The 22,940-nt window shown below is 41.5% G+C and overlaps 1 protein-coding gene across 5 annotated transcripts in view; it reads left to right on the top strand.

The window, feature by feature from the left end:
• The window catches only part of BAZ1B (bromodomain adjacent to zinc finger domain 1B), an 83,171-nt gene that overhangs the window by 18,685 nt on the left and 41,546 nt on the right, over positions 1 to 22,940 (top strand). For 2 of the 5 annotated variants that reach the window (XM_065541798.1, XM_074034683.1), the window contains exons 4-6: positions 4,261 to 4,462; positions 11,350 to 11,471; positions 14,346 to 14,543. In XM_065541798.1, the coding sequence (XP_065397870.1) occupies positions 4,261 to 4,462; positions 11,350 to 11,471; positions 14,346 to 14,543 (522 nt within the window). The remainder of the gene's footprint in view (positions 1 to 4,260; positions 4,463 to 11,349; positions 11,472 to 14,345; positions 14,544 to 22,940) is intronic. The other 3 variants (XM_074034684.1, XM_074034686.1, XM_074034685.1) reach the window with 3 other exon arrangements.

The raw sequence follows: 22,940 nt of genomic DNA, 5'->3' as shown, positions 1-22,940 counted from the left end.
CGCGGAATACTCTATAGCAGAAAAAATGTGAACTTGAAAGAAGTCACAGAAGAATACAATGTGATTACATTTATAGAAGTCTCAAAGCAGGCAGAACTCACTCACTCAGAATGTTCATTACCACTGTCAGCAGGGGAGGAGAGGAGAGGGTTGTTTCCACCTGAGCATAGGCTTCCTGGGAGATTCCGAGGTACTGTTAATATCCTTTTTTTTTTTTGAGACAGGGTTTGGCTCTGTCACCTAGGCTGGAGTGCAGAGGCGCAACCTTGGCTCACTGCAACCTCCACTTCGCAGGCTCAAGCCATCCTCCCACCTCAATCTCCCAAGTAGCTGGGACTGTAGCTACAGTGCCTGGCTAATTGTAATTTTTTTTCCCCCCTCATCCTACAGTCCAAAGGCACTGGCTGATTTTTGTATTTTTTGTAGAGACAGGGTTTTGCCAACTTGCCAAGACTGGTCTTGAGGCCGGGCGCGGTGGCTCAAGCCTGTAATCCCAGCACTTTGGGAGGCCGAGACGGGCGGATCACGAGGTCAGGAGATCGAGACCATCCTGGCTAACACGGTGAAACCCCGTGTCTACTAAAAAATACAAAAAAACTAGCCGGGCGAGGTGGTGGGTGCCTGTAGTCCCAGCTACTCGGGAGGCTGAGGCAGGAGAATGGCGTAAACCCGGGAGGCGGAGCTTGCAGTGAGCTGAGATCCGGCCACTGCACTCCAGCCTGGACCACAAAGCGAGACTCCGTCTCAAAAAAAAAAAAAAAAAAAAAAAAGACTGGTCTTGGACTCATGAGCTCAAGCGATCCTCCTGCTTTGGCCTCCCAAAGTGTTGGGATTACAGGTGTGAGCCACTGGGCCTGGCCATTATTAATGCTAAGTACTTTAACCTGTATGGTGGGTACACAGGTGTTCATTATTTATAAAAATGTTTTGCACTCTTAAGTGTGATAAAAAATAAGAAGTAGATATGATGGACATTGGAAGGGTGCCACAAACATTGTCTCAAGCGCCATATAGAGGTATTTATTGATGACCTGCTATGTAGAGAGCATATTTTGGGTGCTGGAAAAACAGTGGTGACCAAAATCAACAGTTGTTTTGGGGTGTTTAGCATTGGTGATGAGGCCAGGTGTGGTGACTCACGCCTGTAATCCAAGCACTTTGGGAGGCTGAGGCAGGCAGATCACGAGGTCAGGAGTTCGAGACCAGCCTGGCCAACATAGTGAAACGCCGTCTCTACTGAACATACAAAAATTAGCCAGACATGGTGGCACGTGCCTGTAGTCCCAGCTACTTGGGAGGCTGAGGCAGGAGAATCGCTTGAACCCAGGAGGTGGAAGTTGTAGTAAGCCAAGATCGCACCACTGCACTCCAGCCTGGGCTACAGAGCGAGACTACGTCTCGAAAAAAAAAAAAAAAAAATTGGTGATGAGACTTAGGAAAGAAAAGCACAGGGTATTTATTAAAGTTTATAGTCAGGGGAATCAGAATTGGTGTTGTCCTCCTCCGAGGAGGAGGCAATATTTAAAGTGAAACCTATAGGTTGAGTAGGATATATCCATGGGAGAAGGGGGCATTTAGTATTTCAGGGAGAGAGAACAGGGTGTGTGAAGGCCCTTAGGCAAAAGGGAACTTGATGGTCAGGAACGGGGTTTCTCAATGTTGGCATTACAGACTTTAGAACAGATGATTCTAGTGGGTGCTGTCCTGTGCATTGTAGGGTATTTAGCATCATACCTGACTTCTACCCTCTAGATGCCAGTAACACCCTCTGAGTTGTGAAAATCAGACATTGCCATATGTCTTGGGGAAAAGAAAAGAGGGATGACAGAATTACCCCTGTATTGTACTGGGAAAACCATTGTACTGGAAGAACAGAGAAAAATCAATGTGGCTAGACTATGTAAGGAGGGAGGATGGTGGCAATGGTAGTATCAGGTAGCCAAGGGCTAGATCTTGTATAGGTCCTCAAAGGTTAGGTCATGGTTTGAACTCTGTTGTTTTTGGTTTTTGATTTATCATAAGGCTTACTTTGCAAAACTGGTTTGAACTCTGTTTTTTTTGTTTTTGTTTTTGTTTTTGTTTTTGAGGCAGAGTTTTGCTCTTGTTGCCCAGGCTGGAGTGCAGTGGTGTGATAGCTCACTGCAACCTCCGCCTCCTGGGTTCAAGTGATTCTCCTACCTCAGCCTCCTGAATAGCTGGGATTACAGGCGCCTGCCACCGTGCCCGGCTAATTTTTGTATTTTTAGTAGAGACAGAGTTTCACCATGTTGGCCAGACTGGTCTCAAACTCCTGACTTCAGGTGACCCACCCACCTCGGCCTCCCAAAGTGCTAGGATTACAGGCATGAGCCACTGTGCCCGGCCTGGTTTGAACTCTTAATGAGCATTGGAAAAACTTTGTATTTTTTGTTTTTATTTTTATTTTGTGAGATAAGGTCTCACTGTGTTGCCCAAGCTTGAGTGTGGTGCACAGTCATAACTGACTTCATCTTCGACGTCCCAGGCTCAAGTGACCCTCTTACCTCAGCCTCCCTAGTAGCTGGGATCACTGGCATGCACCACCTCGCCTGGAAAAATTTTTTGTATTTTTTGTAGAGACGAGGTTTCACCATGTTACCCAGGCTGGTCTTGAACTCCTGGGCTCAAGCAGTCCACCCACCTTGGCCTCCCAAAGTGCTGGGACTACAGCCGTGAGCCACCATGCCTGGCCAGTGTTTTTGTTTACTTAACGGTATTTTTCGAAGAGCAGTTTTTAGTTTTGTTGAGGCTGAATAGAAAAGCAAATAAACCTTAAATATGTCTATAATTATATTAAACATAAGTAGTCTAAACATTTCAGTTAAAAGGTGGACATTGACCAGGTATGGTGTGTGCCTGTAGTCCCAGTTACTTAGGAGGCTGAGGTGAGAGAATTGCTTGAGCCCAGAAGTTCAAGGACAGACTCGGCAACATAACAAAAATCTCGTTTCTTTAAAACAATAACAAAGCAGTAGAAATTCTCATTTTGGGCAGAAAAAGGAACACCAAATGGTATTGCTTTGTGTATATAAGAGAGATACACATAGAATAAAAGTGAAAGAATGGAAAAATATATACCATGTTAACATAAGTCAAAAGAAATCTGAAGGGGCTATGTAAGTATCAGAGGATAGATTTCAGATTAAAGAATGTAACCAGGGATAAAGAACTAGCAAGTCATTTTTTAGTGAAAAAAGGAGTCATTTTGTCAAGAGGACGTAGCAGAGGTTCGCACCCCCCCAGCCCCCCAAGATAGGGGTCTCACCCTGTCACCCAGGCAGGGGTGTAGTGGCACTGTCATAGCTTACTGCAGCCCAAAAAAACTGGGCTCAAGCTATCTTCCTGCCTCAGTCTCCTCAGTAGTTAAGACTATGGGCACATGCCATCATGCTTGGCTAATTTTATTTTATTTTGTAAAGATGGGGTCTCCCTGTGTTGCCCAGGCTAGCCTCAAATTCCTGGGCCTGGCCGGGCATGGTGGCTCATGCCTGTAATCCTGGCCCTACACAATTGATTTTTGACAGAGGTGGAAAGGTAATTAAGTGGAGAAAGGTGTTACTTCAACAAATGGTTCTGGAACAATTGGATATCCATATATAGTTTTTTTTTTTTTTTTTGTAGTGTAGGCCAGGCACAGTGTCTCACGCCTGTAATCCCAGTCCTTTGGGAGGCTGAGACGGGCAGATCACTTGAGGTCAGGAGTTCGAGATCAGCCTGGCCAACATGGCAAAACCGTGTCTGTACAAAAAATAAAAAATTAGCGGGGCATGGTGGTGCGTGCCTGTAGCCCCACCTACTCGGGAGACTGAGGCAGGAGAATGGCTTGAACCCAGGAAGCGGAGGTTGCAGTGAGCTGAGATCGCACCACTGCACTCCACCCTGGGTGACAAAGAGAGACTGTGTCTCAAAAATAAATAAAAAATAAATACATAAAATGTAAATTACTGAACTGTATTCACATATTTTAGGCTGGTACAGTGATTGCCCTTTGGCCTTGTATATTGGCATAGTACATGAATCATGAACCTAGATTGTGATCATTTCATTGTTTTAGGGTGTCATATTTCAACCTAGAAGTCTCAGAAGTAAAGTTGGAAACAGTTCATTGTACTTGGGTACTTTACTGTTTCAATCACTTTTTGTTAGTTGAGGAGCATGTATATTGGATGATATATTCTAAATATCTTCAGGTTTCTGATTCTTATTTATTATCTCTGATTTTCTCTACTGTCTCCTTTATAGGTTGGGAAGGAGAAAATGCTCAAGGTGAAGATTGTGAAGATTCATCCTTTGGAGAAAGTGGATGAAGAGGCCACTGAGAAGAAATCGGATGGTGCTTGTGATTCTCCATCAAGTGACAAAGAGAATTCCAGTCAGATTGCTCAGGACCATCAGAAGAAGGAGACAGCTGTAAAAGAGGATGAAGGAAGGAGAGAAAGTATTAGTATGTTTGATACTAGCTTTCCTTAGTGCTTTATGAGATCCTGTTTATTTTATTTTAATTTAATTTAATTTAATTTAATTTAATTTTTTTTTTAGACAGAATCTTGCTTTGTTGCCCAGGCTGGAGTGCAGTGGTGCAATCTTGGCTCACTGCGAGCTCCGCCTCCCGGGTTCACGCCATTCTCCTGCCTCAGCCTCCAAGTAGCTGGGACTACACGCGCGCACCACCATGCCCGGCTAATTTTTTGTATTTTTAGTAGAGACGGGGTTTCACCATGTTAGCCAGAATGGTCTCAATCTCCTGACCTCGTGATCCGCCCACCTTGGCCTCCCAAAGTGCTGGGATTACAGGCGTGAGCCACCGCGCCCGGAGTTTATTTTATTATGAACATACCTTTTAGGGTTCTCTAGCAACTAAATGTGTGATTTTTTAATGTAGACATGATTTTGTTCATTTATGATTCATAGAACAACTAAAATGTCCACAACATGAATCAAGACTTGAATCTCCCTAAACAATTAAGACCATTTGGAAATCATTTCCTCTAGTTGCTTAGAAATCTGTGTACAGGGCCGGGTGCTGTGGCTCATGCCTATAATCCCAGCACTGGGAGGCTGAGGAGGGCAAATCATCTAAGGTCAGGAGTTCGAGACCAGCCTGGTCAACATGGTGAAACCCCGTCTCTACTAAAAATACAAAAATTGGCGGGTTGTGCTGGCGCACGCCTGTAATCCCAGCTACTCGGGAAGCTGAGGCAAGAGAACCTCTTGAACTGAGGAGGCGGAGTTTGCAGGGAGCTGAGATCACACCATTGCACTCTAGCCTGGACCATAAGAGCAGGGCCACAAGGGCAAAACTCCATCTCAAAAAAAAAGAAGAAAAAAAGTTGTGTGCACATTGCTAGCTACCCAAGATGGCAAAGAAAGTTTACTTTCCTTTTGTCTTAAAGTGGAAATGGGTACTGTCCTTTTGTCTTAAAGTGGAAATGGGAAATGTGTTGGGGGGTGATGAAGGTGGGAAGAGCAAATTCTAATACTTTTTGCTCTTTACATCATAAGCCAATGTGATGGTTTTAGGTACAGCTCACACTTGAACAACGTTTGAGTTTGAACTGCACAGGTCCATGTATAAATGGAATTTTTCTTTTTCTTTTCTTTTTTTTTTTAATGGCACTTGTCCATCTCTCAGTATTTTTTCAATGAATGTATTGGAAAATTTTTTGGAGGCTTGTAACAGTTTGAAGAAACTCAGAGACGAACTGAGTACCCTAGAGATATTGAAAAAAAGAACAAAAAGTTAGGTATGCATAAAATACATGTAGATACTAGTCTGTTTTATCATTTACTACCATAAAATATATACAGAAGTCTATTACAAAAAGTTAAAATTTATCAAAACTTACACAAACAGACCATACATGGCACTTTTCTCAGTCAAGAGAAATGTGAAGATTCAGTATTAAATAATAATGAAATAAAATGAACTGTAGTACATACTATACTACTGTAATCATTTCCTAGTGACCTGTTGCAGTTGCAGTGACCTCAGTCATCTTATGTGATGCTAGTTCATCTCTCTAGTAAATTGGTAATTGTCCTACTGTCCTTTTTTGGCTTTTCATAGATAAGGTCTTGCTCTGTTACCCAGGCTGGAGTGCAGTGGCATGATCATGGCTCACTGCAGCCTCGACATTCCTGGCTCAAGCGATCCTCCCGCCTCATCTTCCCAAGTAGCTGGGACTGTAGGCATGCACCACCACACCCAGCTAATTTTTGTAGGGTTTTTGTTGTTGTTGTTTTGTGGAGATCAGTTCTCAGTATATTGCTCAGGCTGGTCTTGAACTCCTGAGCTCAAGCAATCCTCCTGCTTTGACCTCTTTTTTTTTGAGACAGGGTCTTACTGTGTTGCCCCCAGGCTGGAGTGGAGTGTTGCGATCACAGCTTACTGCAGCCTGGACCTCCTTGCGGCCTCGGCCTCATGCTATTACAGGCATGACCCACTGTGCCTGTCTGTATACACAGATTTTTGCCTGCAAGAGAAGGAGAGGTCAGAGCCCTAATCCCTGTGCTGTTCAAGGGTCAATTGCACTTTCTTCTCTCCATAATCTGTAATTTAAGTCCCTCTCACATGGGAGCAGGTAAAATCCTAAAACTGTGATATCCTAGGGACCTGGAGACTCTGACAATAATGTTTTTAAAGTTGAAGAATTGAGATTTGGCTCACTGGGAAGACCGTTCAGCCTCTGAGGCCTTCATTAATAAAGAATTTGACTGGACTCGGTTATTGTTGCCTCCAAAAATGTAGGTGCACCAAGTGTTTGGTGTGTATTGGTATCCCTCCCCATGAGTGTTAGAGAATCAAATAATATTAGCTCACTGTTTAACTGGTACAAACTTTGCATTAGAATGTGATGTTGTCTGTCTCCCATTCTGTTTTGTGTCTCTAGATGTTTTGGATCTGTGCAGATGGTTTTCAGGGTACTTTCTTAATATAGTTTGAAGCAAACTTCTGAGAGTGTCATTGTAGTTGGTCCACCCCAAGTTGTTGATACTTCAGTTTTGTTTTCTCCTCTGTATTGCGAATGCTAACTTCTGTGTTTTCGAGTTTCCCTCTTCTTTTTGATATTGAAGTTTTGTAATAAGGGCATTACTTGCAATTCCTTGAGGTTGAGAAGTGTTTTGGTTAGGAATGTTCTCTCTGCTTTCTGAACATCAGTTTTATTGTGGTCTTACTTCTGCCTCTATATTCCTGAAATAGTTCCTATTAAGTTTACAAGTGTCCTCTTAATTGTCAAATGCAGATATTTCTTCTTGGCCTGTGTTTGACTTTTCTGTTATATTTATTAATATTTATTATTTTTTTAACATTTAAGTTCAAGGGTAGAAGTGCAGGGTTGTTGCATAAACTTATGTGATAGGGGTTTGTTGTATACATTATTTCATCACCCAGGTATTAAGCCTAGTGCCATTAGTTGTTTTTCCTCAAAAAGCCCCAGTGTGTGTTGTTCCCCTCTGTGTCCATGTGTTCTCATCATTTAGCTCCCACTTACAAGTGAGAACATACAGTATTTGGTTTTCTGTTCCTGTGTTAGTTTGCAAGGATAATAGCCTCCAGGTTCATTCATGTCCCTGCAAAGGACATGATCTCATTCTTTTTTATGGCTGCATAGTATTCCATGGTGTACGTGTACCACATTTTCTTTCTTGTGTCCATCATTGGCTTTTAGGTTGACTCCATGTCTTTGCTATTGTGAATAGTGTTGCATCTATTACATTTAATACTGTTGATCACTCATATCTCTTAGCTTGATACCACTGTCTCCTAGTGCCTCAGCTATTCCGTTTCTTTACTTCCTTCCTTCCCTGCCATTCCTTTGACTTTTTCCGTAGGATTCTATTCTTTGCCTTCTGTTTTTCAGTTTGCGTAGTGTACTGTTGTATGCTGTTCATGCCACAGTTTGAATCCTTTTTTTTTTTTTTTTTTTTTTTTTTTTTGAGACTGAGTCTTGCTCTGTCGCCCAGGCTGGAGTGCAGTGGCGCGATCTCGACTCACTGTAAGCTCCGCCTCCCGGGTTCACGCCATTCTCCTGCCTCAGCCTCCTGAATAGCTGGGACTATAGGTGCCTGCCACCGTGCCCGGCTAATTTCTTTCTGTATTTTTAGTAGAGATGGGGTTTCACTGTGTTAGGATGGTCTCAATCTCCTGACCTTGTGATCCGCCCGCCTTGGCCTCCCGAAGTGCTGTGATTACAGGTGTGAGCCACCGTGCCTGGCCACACAGTTTGAATTCTTAGCTATTTGTAGCCTGGTGATTTTCAAGCTTGGGTCAGACTTTTAACTGTTGACTTGATCTTTACTTGCCTGTCCTGTATGCAATTTATTTACTTATTTATTTATTTATTTATTTATTTTTTGAGACGGAGTCTCGCTCTGTTGCCCAGGCTGGAGTGCAGTGGCCGAATATCAGCTCACTGCAAGCTCCACCTCCTGGGTTTACGCCATTCTCCTGCCTCAGCCTCCCGAGTAGCTGGGACTATAGGCGCCTGCCACCTCGCCCGGCTATTTTTTTTTTTTGTATTTTTTAGTAGAGACGGGGTTTCATCGTGTTAGCCAGGATGGTCTCGATCTCCTGACCTCGTGATCCTCCCGTCTCGGCCTCCCAAAGTGCTGGGATTACAGGCTTGAGCCACCGCGCCCGGCCTATTTACTTATTTTTGAGATGGAGTCTCGCAGGCTGGAGTGCAGTGGTACAATTTTGGCTGACTGCAACTTTTGCCTCACGGGTTCAAGCGATTCTCCTGCTTCAGCCTCCCCAGTAGCTGGGACTGTGGGAGCACGCTACCACGCTCAGCTAATTTTGTATTTTTAATAGAGATGGGGTTTCACCATGTTGGCCAGGCTGGTTTTGAACTCTGGACCTTGGGTGGTCCGCCCACCCTGGCCTCCCAAAGTGCTGGAATTACAGGCCTGAGCCACCACGCTTGACCCCTCCTTTATGCAGTTTAGATTCAACATGTGTAAAGCTGAATTGACCTCACTCTTCTTGTATCCCAAGGCAGGTAAACAAGAACTGTTCTCTCCTCATTCTTTTACTTGGCTCACCATCCATCCACCTAGTCTTTAAGGCAAAAAACTTAAGATACCTTTAACATTCTCACATCTAGTTGGTCACGAACTAGATGCATCTTAACTCTCCTTTTGTATTACAGTTACATAAATTCAGATGTTTACTTTTGAGATAGGGTCTTGCTCTGTCACCCAGGCTAGGGTGCAGTGGTATGGTCATAGCTCATTGCAGCCTCAACTCCCAGGCTCAAGTGATCCTCCTGTCTTAGCCTCCTGAGTAGCTGAGACCACACGTGTGTATCACCACACCTGGCTAATTTGTTTGTTTGTTTGTTTGTTTGTTTGTTTGTTTAGAGACAGGATCTCACTATGTGACTAAGGCTTGATTTAAACTCCTGGGCTGAAGCAGTCTTCCCACCTCAGCTTCCCAGAGTTCTGGGATTACCTGTGTGAGCCTCCGTGCCCAGCCTAATTCAGACGTTTAGCATTGTATTTTCTGATTTCCTTGTCTTCAGTCTCAACTTTCCATTTTATATTCGTTGTCTTTTTTTTTTTTTTTTTTTTGAGACAGAGTCTCGCTCTGTTGCCCAGGCTGGAATGCAGTGGCGTCGTCTCGGAGCACTGCAACCTCCACCTCCTGGGTTCAAGCAATTCTCCTGCCTCAGCCTCCCGAGTAGCTGGGATTACAGGCGTGTGCCACCATGCTCAGCTGATTTTTTTTCTATTTTTTGTAGAGACGGAGTTTCACCGTGCTGGCCAGGCTGGTCTTGAACTGTTGACCTCAAGTGATCCTCCTGCCTCGGCCCCTTAAGTGCTGGGATTACAGGCACAAGCCACTGTGATGGGCCCCATTTTATGTTGGTCTTTCCAGAATGCACCGTAGTTAGTTATAGCCACAGACTGTCATTGGTTCTTTAGTGCTAGGAAGACAAATTCTAATCTCTTTAAATGGTATACAAGGCCCTTTCTAATTATGGCCCTGGCTTACCTTTTTAAATTTTTTTTTTTTTTTTTTTTTTTTGAGACGGAGTCTGGCTCTGTCACCCAGGCTGGAGTGCAGTGGCGCGATCTCAGCTCACTGCAAGCTCCGCCTCCCGGGTTTACGCCATTCTCCTGCCTCAGCCTCCCGAGTAGCTGGGACTACAGGCGCCCGCCACCTCGCCCGGCTAGTTTTTTGTATTTTTTAGTAGAGATGGGGTTTCACCGTGTTAGCCAGGATGGTCTCGATCTCCTGACCTCGTGATCCGCCCGTCTCGGCCTCCCAAAGTGCTGGGATTACAGGCTTGAGCCACCGCGCCCAGCCTAAATTTTTTTGACTCTAGTATATATCATATTTAGCCACACCTCATTGCTTGCAGTCTCTGAAGAGGTCATATGCTTTTTTAGTCGTATTCTTTTTTTTTTTTTTTTTCTTTTTTTTTTTTTTTTTAGACAGGGTCTCACTCTGTCTCCTAGCCTGGAGTGCAGTCGCAAGATCAGGGCTCACTGCAACCCTGACCTCCCAGGCTCAAGCCATCCTACCCCAGCCGCCCAAGTAGCTGTGATTACAGGCATGTGCCACCACACCTGGCTAATTTTTTATATTTTTTGTAGAGACAGGGTTTCACCATGTTGCCCAGGCTGGTCTCGAACTCCGGAACTCAGGGGATCCGCCTACCTTGGCCTCCCAAAGTGCTGGGATTACAGGTGTAAACTACCACAGCTGTCCCAAGTCATATTCTTACTCATCTTTCTACCTGCCTTCCAGAATAAGTTAGTATTCCTTCTCTGTATTCTCATAGTGTTTTTCTTTTTTGTTTTTTTGAGATGGAGTTTTCGCTCTTGTTACCCAGGCTGGAGTGCAGTGGCGTGATCTCAGCTCTCTGCAACTTCTGCCTCCCAGGTTCAAGCGATTCTCCTGCCTCAGCCTCCTCGGTAGCTGGGATTATAGGGATGTGCCCCCAAGCCCGGCTAATTTTGTATTTTTAGTAGAGATGGGGGTTTCTCCATGTTGATCAGACTGGTCTTAAACTCCCAACCTCAGGTGATCCACCTGCCTCAGCCTCCCAAAGTGCTGAGTTTACAGACGTGAGCCACTGTGTCCAGCCTCTCATAGTGTTTTTCTTTACCAACTTCTATTATGCTGTTTACCACATTGTAGTTTTTTACTTGGTGACTTTCCTTATAGACTTTAGCTCCTTGAAGTTAAGACATTATGATTCATTTTTGTGCTACGTCACCCAGTGCGTAGTGAAGAGCAGACATTCAGTTAAGACTTGCTAATGAGTGAATGAAAAGGGTTAAAATAATTATGTTTTTCACAATTTTCTATGATTTGACTAGATGACAGAGCACGTAGATCGCCACGAAAACTTCCTACTTCATTAAAAAAAGGAGAAAGGAAATGGGCTCCTCCAAAATTTCTGCCTCACAAATATGATGTGAAACTACAAAATGAAGATAAGGTTAGTTGACACTTTACATTAAACTTTTTACATGTGATTGATGTTCTTTAAGAAAATATCATAGGGTTGCTTTTGTTGGAGAATATGTACTAAAGAAAAATGCAAATGAATATCTTTGTACAGCAAATTCTGAGTGGTTTTCTAGTTACAGTAATTAATGACTTCAAGTTAATGTAAATTATATTTTCTTTCCTAGAAGATAGCATGCTTTTCCTCTTTTTTATATAGGAATTACTAGGGTATAAGTAATTCACGTTTGAGCTTGAAACTCAGTTTGAAAATTAAGAATCTGTTCCCAGCAGTTGCGGACTTTCCAAGGAAATCATTCCTCCCAGTTAAAAGTAGAGCAGTCATTTGTTAATATAATTAAATTCAGACGTTGAGTCAACTCTGCTCAGTGCTTTTACAAGGAACCTTATAAAACTACAAGCTAATAACCTGCAATAGTAAGTACTCTCAAATTAACTTAGTATTATATTTATTCTAAGATGTTCAGTTTTTATTTTATTTTTTTTAACTTGTCCAGAGTCAGGATGTAAGTTAAAATCAATTGGCAAGGGTTTTTTTCATAGTGGTATATAAAATAATGGGTTTGGGCTGGGCGCTGTGTTACTTTTCAGGTACTCCTACACCACCTGTATGTGTAGAATCTTATAAATAGAAAGAGGTGGATTAGCAGACTGGGTGTGGAAGGCAGTGCACATTTGTCTTCAGATGTAACCATTTTACAGAAGAAACAGCTAAGACCTGAGAAGTTTAGTAACTGTCAAAGTTCTTGATTCAGTAAATGAGATTGGGAAGGATTATAACCCAAATCTTTTGCTGCTTTATTTACATTGTTTTGTTCCTGCCTCAGAATGTTGACAAGTCCAATTCCATTCTGACTGTTGGTTTTATGGTTTGTGATCAGAAGCCTTGGCCGAGTTGTTAGGAATTTTTTTTTTTTTTCTTTTTTTAGAGTCAGAGTTTTGTTCTCATTGCCCAGGCTGGAGTGCAATGGCACGATCTTGGCTTACTGCATCCTCTGCCTCCTGGGTTCAAGTGATTCTCCAGCCTCAGCCTCCCAAGTAGCTAGGATTACAGGAATGCATCACCACACCTGACTCATTTTGTATTTTTTGTAGAGACAGGGTTTTACCATGTTGCCCAGGCTGATCTCGAACTCCCGACCTCAGGTGGTCTGCCCCTCTTCGCCTCCCAAAGTGCTGGGATTACAAGCGTGAACCACCACTCCTGGCCTAGGTGGTTTTTTTTGTTTTTTGGTTTTTTTTGTCTCTTTTGAGATGGAGTCTTGTTCTGTCGCTCAGGCTGGCGTACAATGGCGCGGTCTCGACTCACTACAGCGTCTGCCTCTCGGGTTCAAGCGATTCTCCTGCCTCAGCCTCACGAGTATCTGGGATTACAGGCGCAGGCCACCATCCATGCCTAATTTTTGTATTTTTAGTAGAGACGGATTTTCACCATGTTGGCCAGGCTGGTCTTGAACTCCTGACATTGTGATCCGCCTGCCTTGGACTCCCAAAGTGCTGGGATTACAGGGATGAGCCACTGTGCCCAGCCAGGATTTTTTATTTTTGAATATTGGATATTGTTAAATACAATTTTTCACAGACTTTCTTCTCATTCAGCAAGGTAGCTGATTAAAACATGCTTAGTTTTAACCACTTCCCTAAGTATCACTTGTATTCTTATTGATGAGCCCTATTGATATAGATGGTATTTTGTTCACAAAGAGTAAGTTGGTTTTAGGAAGAAAGAATATGTGAATAAGAAAGAGATGATATCTGATATCATGCTCAGAGATAATTGGTGAATACAGATTTAGTAAATGGTAGTTAGCTCCTAAGTGACTTTTTAAAAAAAAAAATTTGTTTTCCTTCCTTCTCTGTTGCCTGCTATTAAGTGACTTTTAAAAGTAGAACTATTCTGTCTGTATTATAACTTAATTTGTTCATTTATTGTGTGCTAAGCATCTATAATGTCATTAAACTTTCTTCCAAAGCAGTGTTCTCAGATTTTAATGTATGTGATAGTCACCAGGAGAGCTGATTACACATGTTGATTCGTAACCTTTACTGCCAGAGAGTCATAAGATTCATTAAGTGTGTGGTGAGGCCCAAGCATCTGCATTTTAATAGCACCCTAGATGATTCTGATGAATTTTTCTGGGTTGAGAAACTTTTTTCTTAGGGCTGGAGTGTCCATTATATGTACATATTTTCATTTAACAAATCCCTTATTGATGTACCTTTAGGTAATAACCCTCAACCCCTTCCTCACCTTTTTGCTGTTACAAGCATTTGATGATGACTTTGTCCATTTACTTCCTAAGATAAATTCTTAACGAGAGGAATTGCTGAAAGGGTATACGTATTTTTAGAAAACTTTGATACATATTGACAGATTGCGTAAGGATGTTTTTAAATTGATGTTCTGTCTCTGAAAATTATTCTCTGTTTTCTCTCTTTTTTTAAGAGATAGGGTCCCACTGTGTTGCCCAGGCTGGAGTGCATTGGTGTGACCATAGCTCATTATAGCCTCGATCTCCTGGGTTCAAGTAATTCTACTTCAGGCTCCCAAATAGCTAGGACTATTGGCATATTTTGATATTTGTACACAGAGGGTCTTTTTATATTTCCCAGGCTGATCTCTAACTCCTGGCCTCAAACGGTCTTTATTCCTTGGCCTCCTGAGTTAATAAGATTACAAGTGTAAGATACCATCCTTGGCCAATTTTTTTTTTTCTTCCTAATTTGTAGCTCTATTGATGTAGATGGAATTTTGATTTTTCTGGAGAGAACATATATTGCTTGTTCTCGTTTGGGTAATTACTTTTTACCCCAGTGTTGAGTTATTTATTTATTTTTAACCTAGATCATCAGTAATGTGCCAGCAGACAGCTTGATTCGTACAGAGCGCCCACCAAATAAGGAGATAGTTCGATACTTTATACGGCATAATGCATTACGAGCTGGTACTGGTGAAAATGCACCTTGGGTCGTAGAAGATGAATTGGTGAAGAAATATTCTCTGCCCAGCAAGTTCAGTGACTTTTTACTTGATCCATACAAGGTAAGGTCACTGTTAATTTTTGGACAGCAGGATAAAGCATCATTATTTCTTTGATGGCTCCAGTATATTTATATTTATAGCAGGTTTTGAACTCTAACATCAGATAATGAATTAAAAATTTTTCAGGTATATCTGTTTCATATAGGTTGTGATGTGAGGTTGGTAGGGGAGAGGCCACATTGAATATCTTCCCCAGTTCAATTTATTTTTTATTAGGCTAGCATAATTTAAAAACTCTACATACATGTGCTTTTGTGCCTCAGACCCTTTTTGGAATGAGGTATGGTATAAATACAAAAAGTATTTTGTTAACCAGTTACTAAGAATGAAAACTGATATTGCATGTCAGACAAGATGATCACATACAGTGGCAACCTTAAAAAGAACCTGAAATGAGAAGCACTGTGTGTGATAGGTTAGTGGAAAACCTAGTATTTTCCTCTTGAAGAGTAATTTTTTTTTTTTTTTAATTTGAGATGGAGTCTTGCTGTGTCACCCAGGCTGGAGTGCAGTGGTGCAATCTCTGTTCACTGCAACCTCCTCCTTCTCAGCCTCCTGAGTAGCTGGGATTACAGGCATACGCCACCACACCCAGCTAATTTTTGTACTTTTAGTAGAGATGGGGTTTTGCCATGTTGGCCATGCTGGTCTCGAGCTCCTGACCTCAAGTGATCTGGCTGCTTCGGCCTCCTAAAGTGCTGGTATTACAGATGTGAGCCACCACGCCCGACCGAGAAGGAATAATTTAAAAAATCATCTCTTTTGATTTTCAAAATACTTTTATGAAGTTATATGTTTCATTTTACAGATGGGGAATTTGAGACCTGGTCTAATCAGAACCAACAGAAAGTGATGACAAAACTTAAGACGCTGGTCTAGGATTTCTGATTTTCTTTTCCGTTTCAAACTTTATCTGATAAGGTGTTTTTTTTAAATTTAGGTTTTGAAAGTACTTAATGCTTCTTTCATTGGTAAATTTAACACAGCATACTGGCTGGTAATTTTCATCTTGGTCTCTGGGCCAGAGTAGAATCAGAAAAGGGCTCTTGATCCATTAAAACTAGGTCACATTTCCAGGATTTCTTTTTTTCCCATTTCATTTAATTATGAAAATATAAAGACATCTTAAGTCATAACAACCAAATTAGCTCAGTTATCTTAAGTTGATTATGATGAGAAAAGCATATTGAAAAATAATTTTGTTTCTCCAAAACATAGTAAAGACCTCCAGTCATAGTTTTAACACTTAGCGATTTTCTTATTCTAGACCAACAAGATAAGTGGTGTCTTCTGTTAGGCTCTTTAAATTTTTATTATTTGCTTAAAAGGAAAAATTTAGAAAGCAATTGGCTTTTTCTAGTTCAGGAGTAAATTTTCCATGGAACTTATAATTTTTTCTTAGATGTTCGTTTTTGTTTATTGAAGAGAAATTTGAGTTCACTGTCATTTTGTTGCCACAGAGTTTGGAACCATGATTCAACTTTTTCTGGTCTTCACATGAGATTACTGTCTTAACTGTATGAGAACTCTATGAAACCATCTCTAAATGGGTTTTAGACTAATTCTTGGATTACTTGAGTCCTTAAATATTTTCCTCTTTTCTAATCTTACAGCTCTCTTTTTATGTATTTTAGTTTAGTGATTCAAGTATGTTAATAATGTGAAAGACTCTTTTTATGGGTAACAGATTTTTTGAGTTTCCTAAGACATAAAAGCCAATCCACCCTTATTTCTTACTTTAGAGACAGGGTCTTGCTGTGTTGCCCAGGCTGGAGTGCAGTGGGACAATCAAGTTCATTGCAGCCTGAAACTTCTGGGCTCAAGTGATCCTCCTCCCTCTGTCTCACTGGTAGCTAGGGACTACAGGCATGTACCACCACGCCCAGCTGATCCACAATTTTTGTAGGAGAGAGAGACTAGAACTCTGGGAACTTATAACCTGAAAGGTAATTTCTGAAGAAATAAGCTTCTCCCAGAATTTCTAGTGGGGGCTTAAATTACTAATGTTATGAAATTTGGCCATAATTTAGGTTGAAACTAGGAAATGGAAGCTTGCTTAGAGTAAAATGCTATAAGAGGGCAGTGATTTTACTCAGAAAACTTAAGACTCATGTAAAATACTGGCTTACAGAGTTAAAGGCTTATACTCAGATTTATTATTTGTTTTCCCTATCTTAAACAATAATTTCTTATTTCCCAATACTACTTGACATGTCACTGATTGTTTTCTGTATATAAGCTATGTTTTTCCTATTTATAAAATTAGTATTTTGGCTTCTCAGCCAGGGCAAAACATAGTAAAGAACACAGATGGTAAGTAGAACTTAAAACATTGCTTTGGATTCTCTATCTAGAAGAAATTTAAAATAATCTGTTGAGGATTAAAGTTGATCACATAGGACCCATCCATCCAAAGGCCTGGGATATTTTCTCTCTCTGTATACCCTTTGGATTTTGTAGAATTTAATGTTCTATCAGGCTCTGAGTACATTTACTGTAGAGAGAGACCAGGTGTAAAGAGAGGGAGTTCTGAGCAATAGTTTTAGCAGGCCGGGCGTATGCTGGCTCACGCCTGTAATCCCAGCACTTTGGAGGCCAAGGTGGGTGGATCACGAGGTCAGGAGATCGAGACCTCTACTAGAAATACAACAAATTTGCAGGGTTTGGTGGTGGGCGCCTGTAGTCCCAAGCTACACGGGAGACTGAGGCAGGAGAATTGCTTGAACCTGGGAGGCGCAGCTTATAGTGAGCCGAGATTGCGCTACTGCACTCCAGCCTGGGTAACAGAGTGAGACTCTGTCTCCAAAAAAAAAAAAAAAGTTTTAGCAAGGGATCCGTAGGGAGGGCTTACGTGGGAGAGAGGAAAATTATGTAAAGGTGCAGGAATTTTTACCTGAGTACTTAATATGATGATGAGGGTGTGTTTGTGGTTTTCCAAATTCTTTCTAGAATAAAAAATTACTTGAGAATAAGAACTACCTTGCTTATTCTATATCTTGTAATGTTTAGTATAGTATGTTGCATATAATAGGTAACTGGCTATTCATTTCTTGAAGAAGTTCCATTTGTTGGAGAAAAATGCCACTGACATTTGGACTTTAGGGGCAGCATAATTTTTTGTAGGCCCAATGACTTGGAGGAATGATTTACAAGGAAGTTGGGTGATAACTGTCATCTAAGATGAAATCTGCAGCTCATTTTCCTCTTGTAATACATTGAAGCCCTGTTTTGTTAGTCTCTCCATCATGTTTGAGCTCTTATTTTAGACTGATAAATCCTAGTAGGGAAACCTTTGGATTAAAGGCATAAGAAGAAAATAACACTTTAAGACATTTGGAATCCTGCACGAGTTTAGCCTTGTTCTTAATACATTTTAATATTTTATTTTGAATAATTTTATACAGGAGAGTTGACAAACCCTACTGAATTTCCATGTACTCTTTAATTAGATTTCCTCAGATGTTAACATTTATCATGTTCATTTATCATTCTCTCTTTTTTTTTTTTTTTTTTTTTTTGAGGTAGGCCTTACGCTATCTCCCAGGTTACAGTGCAGTGGAATGATCATAGCTCACTGTAACCTGGAACTTCTGGCTCAAGCAGTCCTCCCACCACATGCTTCTGACTAGCTAGGATTACAGGTGCTCACCACCATGCCCAACTGATTTTTGTGTTTTTTATTTTTTGTAAAGATGGAGTCTCACTCTTGCCCATGCTGGTCTTGAGCTCCTGGTCTCAAGTGATCCTCCTGCCTCAGCCTCCCAAAGTGTTGGGATTACAGGCACAAGCCACTGCATCTGGCCTAATCTGCTCTCTACACACACACATGAATTATTTTTTCCTGAGCCAAGTGATTTTCCAGACAGGATGCCCTTTTACGGAATATTGGAATATGGATTTCTTTAAAACATTGATATTGCTAGCTCACACCTGTGTAATTCTAGCACTCTAGGAGGCTGAGGTGGGAAGATCACTTGAGTCCAGGAGTTCAGGACCTTCCTGGGCATCATGGCAAGATTCCATCTCTACAAAGCAAAACAAAAAATCAAGGATATTTTCTGACATAACTACAGTAGAGTTGTCGAAATAAAGAAGTTAACATTGAAGTAACTCTATTATCTGATCTATAGTTTTTACTCACATTTTCCCAATTCTTCAGTAATCGCCTTTTAACCAAAAAACAATTTTGTTTTGCTTTAATAGGATTCATTGTGCTACCATGTGTCACGTGTGTTACATTTACTTGTCTCTTTGGTCTCTTCTAATCTGGGACAGTCCCTCAGCTATTCTTGGTCTTTCAAAACCTTGACATTTAAAAATAATAGAACCTGGTTATTTTGTAGAATGCTCTTTGATTTTGGTTTATTCATGATTAGATTCAGGTTATGAATATTTGGACATAAGAATTGATGTATTCTCAGTGCATCATGTAACAAGGCAGTGACATAATTTTGTCCATTACTCATGGTATTGCATATTTTATTTTATTTTTTATTTTTTGAGAAAGGATCTTGCTCTGTCCAGGCTGGAGGAGCAGTGGTGCGATCATAACTCACTTCAGTCTTGACCTCTGGGCTCAAGCGATCCACCTACCTTAGCCTCCTAAGTAGCTGAGACCACAGGTGTGCACCACGAAGCCCAGCTAATTTTTATTTTTAATTTGTTGCAGAGACAGGATCTCGCCATGTTACCCAGGCTGGTCTCAAACTCTAGACTCAAGCAGTCCCCACTCCCCTGACCCCCGAAGTGTTGGGATTACAGGCGTGAGCTATCATGTGTGGCTGATCGATCTCTCTCTCTCTCTCTCTCTCTTTCTCTTTCTCTTTTTTTTTTTTGAGACACAGTCTCGCCTTGTCACCAGGCTGGAATGCAGTGACGTAATCTCGGCTCACTGCAACCTCCACCTCCCGGCCTCAAGCGATTCTCCTGCCTCAGCCTCCCGAGTAGCTGGGACTATTAGGCACCTGCCACCACACCCGGCTAATTTTTGTATTTTTAGTAGAGATGGGGTTTCACCGTGTTGGCCAGGATGGTCTCAATCCCTGGACCTTGTGATCCACCCGCCTCGGCTTCCCAAAGTGCTAGGATTACAGGCGTGAGCCACCACACCTGGCCTGATTTTTCTTTAAATGAAGTCTCACTCCTAAAGTTTGTTTGTTGTTTATGGCTGGGTGTAGTGGCTCCTGCTTGTAATTTCAGCACTTTGGGAGGCTGAGGTGGGAGGATTGCTTGAGCCCATGAGTTCGAGACCAGCCTGGGTAACATGGTGAGACCCTGTTTCTACACACACACAAAAATTAACCGGGCATGGTGGTGTGTGCCTTTAGTCCAGGCTACTTCGGAGACGGAGGCAGGGTGATCCCTTGAGCCCAGGAGGTCAAGTTTGCAGTGAGCTATGATCATGCCACTGCACTCCAGCCTGTGTGACAGAGTGAGACACTGTTTTGAGGGGAGGAAAAAAGAAGTTTGCGAGTTAGAGATTAGAACAGAAGTACTTTAAAATGTAAATTATATTGTTGAAGGAATGCTTTGCTAGAAGAAAAATAAGTGAAAAGTAAATTATATTATTTTGAAAACAGTTTAAATATATTTTATAGTAACAAATTTTGCATATTTGCTAATAAAGGCATATGGAAATTGAGAAAAGCCCGCTATTTGAGTGTTGTCCTCAAAGTTCTAACATGTTGCCTTGGGTGAATGAGAACGGTTAGATAAGAATCAGACTAGAGATTGCCAAGGTTTGCTAATTTAGGGTTTTGCTGCCTAGATTATATTGCTTATTATTAAATTGTATGCAGCATCTGAATGAGCTACTACAAGTAATTTCTTTCATTTTTATCATATTTTTAATCAAGAAACAGGAGTTGCAGACAGATATTTGTGGTTGTGGTGAGTTTCAAGTGACAGGAACAAATGTAAAATTGTGGATGCTCTTTTCTTTTCAACCTTCCATGCTGCTGAGACAGTCATAAATATTTATTTCTGTTTAGCAATTAGGAAGGGCCTCTGCCAAAAATTATACTAGTAGTAATCCAGGTGTCCTTTCTTCTCCCTCCCCATCCGCTCGTCTGGTAGAATAACTGTGCTGAGTGGGGGATAGGGAGCACCGTTGGCGCATAAGTGGTTTTATACTTTTTCAGATCCCCCTGAGTCCAGCCAAGCTGGCTCCCATTTGGCTGTGACTGCCCAGCATGCCCCATGCTGAGATGATCCAGTTACTGAAGGACTGCTCACGTGGGGAGCCGGCCTATTGGGAGGGGGTTGGGTGAGTTCATTTCTTTCATTTTTAAGAAAAAAACAAAAAAACATGGTGTGGCTTGCCACAAAAACACACCTTATGAATAAAAATGGATTGCTAGACTCTCATGGCTAAGCCATCCCACCTTTTTCTTGTGTCATTTCTTCATGCTACTATGCTTCTAAGTGGAAGAAGTTTAAAGAACCTTATGAAAAATGTGAGTGATTTTTCTTTTAAAATAGAACTATAATCAGTAAATAAAGAAGTGTCCCAGTTATTGTAACAGGCCCTATTAAAACATACCTATTTAAAATGCTAAAAATGAAACTTAGTCTTTTTAGCAATAAATTTCATTTTAGGATAACTTTAAATATATAATCTGTTGTTCTGAGCAGTAGAAAAAATGTCCGTCTCTATGTGTATACTCTGAAGATTTTCCAAGGCTGACTGAAGAAGGTTGTTAACTTTTTGGGGGCACACATTTGTTCTTATTTCCTGTCAGGGTAGTAATGGGTCTTGCTCTGCAATTTGGGTGGCCTCTGCCATATTCTCTTTGGAGTACTATTACTGTCCATGAGGAGACTGGAGTCTTAAATAAGTTATCTTGGCTTATTCTTCCTAGCATTTTGTGAAATGTAGTTCTGGGAAACTAGAATGAGGAAATTCTGCATCTAGGGAAAGTAATCCAGGAGTCATGGATAGGGTTTATATGTTGTAAAGCCTCTTTGTCAGCCCATTTTAATGATGATTTTTGGGGATTGGGGAACAACACATTCCAGTTAATCAGGCAACAGAAAGTCGGGCGGAGGAACAATAATCTGCAGTTGCCTGGAACTCTTCAAAGGCCAATGGGCCTTTAAAGTTAGATAACTTAGCCAAAAGAGGGATTTGTTAAGTATATCCTACTCAGTGCAGGCCATGTTTTTTTCCTCTGTGTGTAGCCATGGTTCTGTGGGCTCGTTTCTCTCATTATATCTTCAATGTTTAAGTCTTAATTGGGGCCTGGCTGGGTGGCTCATGCCTATAATCCCAACACTTTGGGGGGCGGAGGTGGCAGATCACCTGAGGAGTTCGAGACCAAGCTGGCCAACATGGTGAAACCTGTTTCTACTAAAAATACCAAAATTAGCCGGGTGTGGTGGTGCACACCTATAATCCCACCTACTCGGAAGGCTGAGGCAGGAGAATCGCTCGAGCCTGGGAGGTGGAGGTTGCAATGAGCCAGGATTGCGCTACTGCACTCCAGACAAAAAAAAAAGAAAAAAACTTAAATGGCTTTATAGTACAGCTTATTTAATTTTACTAAACTTATTTGCTTTTCTCCTAACAAGAGCATAGGTGTTTTACTCTGTGATCTCTGCGATTTATCTCACCTTAGCCATTTCCCTGTACCCTTTTTTAAGGGGCTCGTAATTCTATATTCAGTAATTCTTACCTGTTTTCTTGCCTGTAGTCTCATCTCAAACTAGCCTGACCTACTTGTTGTCTTTAGACTACTTCTTTACGTATTACTCTTTTCCGGTTAGTCCCTTCTGTTCAAAAACTGGATGTTCATATCTGTGAGTGCCATTGATGGGCTTAGCTGCTTTTGGTAATAATTACATATTCTAGAGTTTCTCTAGTCTTTTCCCTAATCACTTAAAGCAACAGTTTTCCTCTGAAATGGGCTGTATTTTGGATTACTTGGTATTTTCAATTAGTTTGCATTTTAGCTGTCAGGCGTTTTTCTTCGTAATTATCTTTTTTAAAGTGTTCCACTCATAGAGTTTGGTTTTTCTTTTTTTCAATACACATTTAAAAAGAGAAGCAGTGGTATCGTGACAAATGGACCAGACTGTAACCTGTTAACTGATTGTGTATGATGGAGGTGAGGCATGGGAGGTTTGAGGAGACGAGATGTGTATCAGGAGAGTGGGAACATGAGTGGACTAAAGGAACACACTGTTTACTAGGTGATGTGGAGGACCTATTTGAGGTGCCTGGCAATGAATTTAAAGTGAGACTACTCACTTTTTTTTTTTTTTTTTTTTGAGGCAGAGTCTTGCTCTGTCACCCAGGCTGGAGTGCAGTGGCATGATCTCGGCTCACTGCAAGCTCCGCCTCCCGGGTTCATGCCTCAGTCTCCCAGGTAGCTGGGACTGCAGGCGCCCGCCACCACG

The sequence above is a fragment of the Macaca fascicularis genome, chromosome 3 (genome assembly GCF_037993035.2).
Source record: "Macaca fascicularis isolate 582-1 chromosome 3, T2T-MFA8v1.1".
Classification (NCBI taxonomy): domain Eukaryota; kingdom Metazoa; phylum Chordata; class Mammalia; order Primates; family Cercopithecidae; genus Macaca; species Macaca fascicularis.
This window is presented reverse-complemented; position numbering and strand designations above follow the sequence as displayed.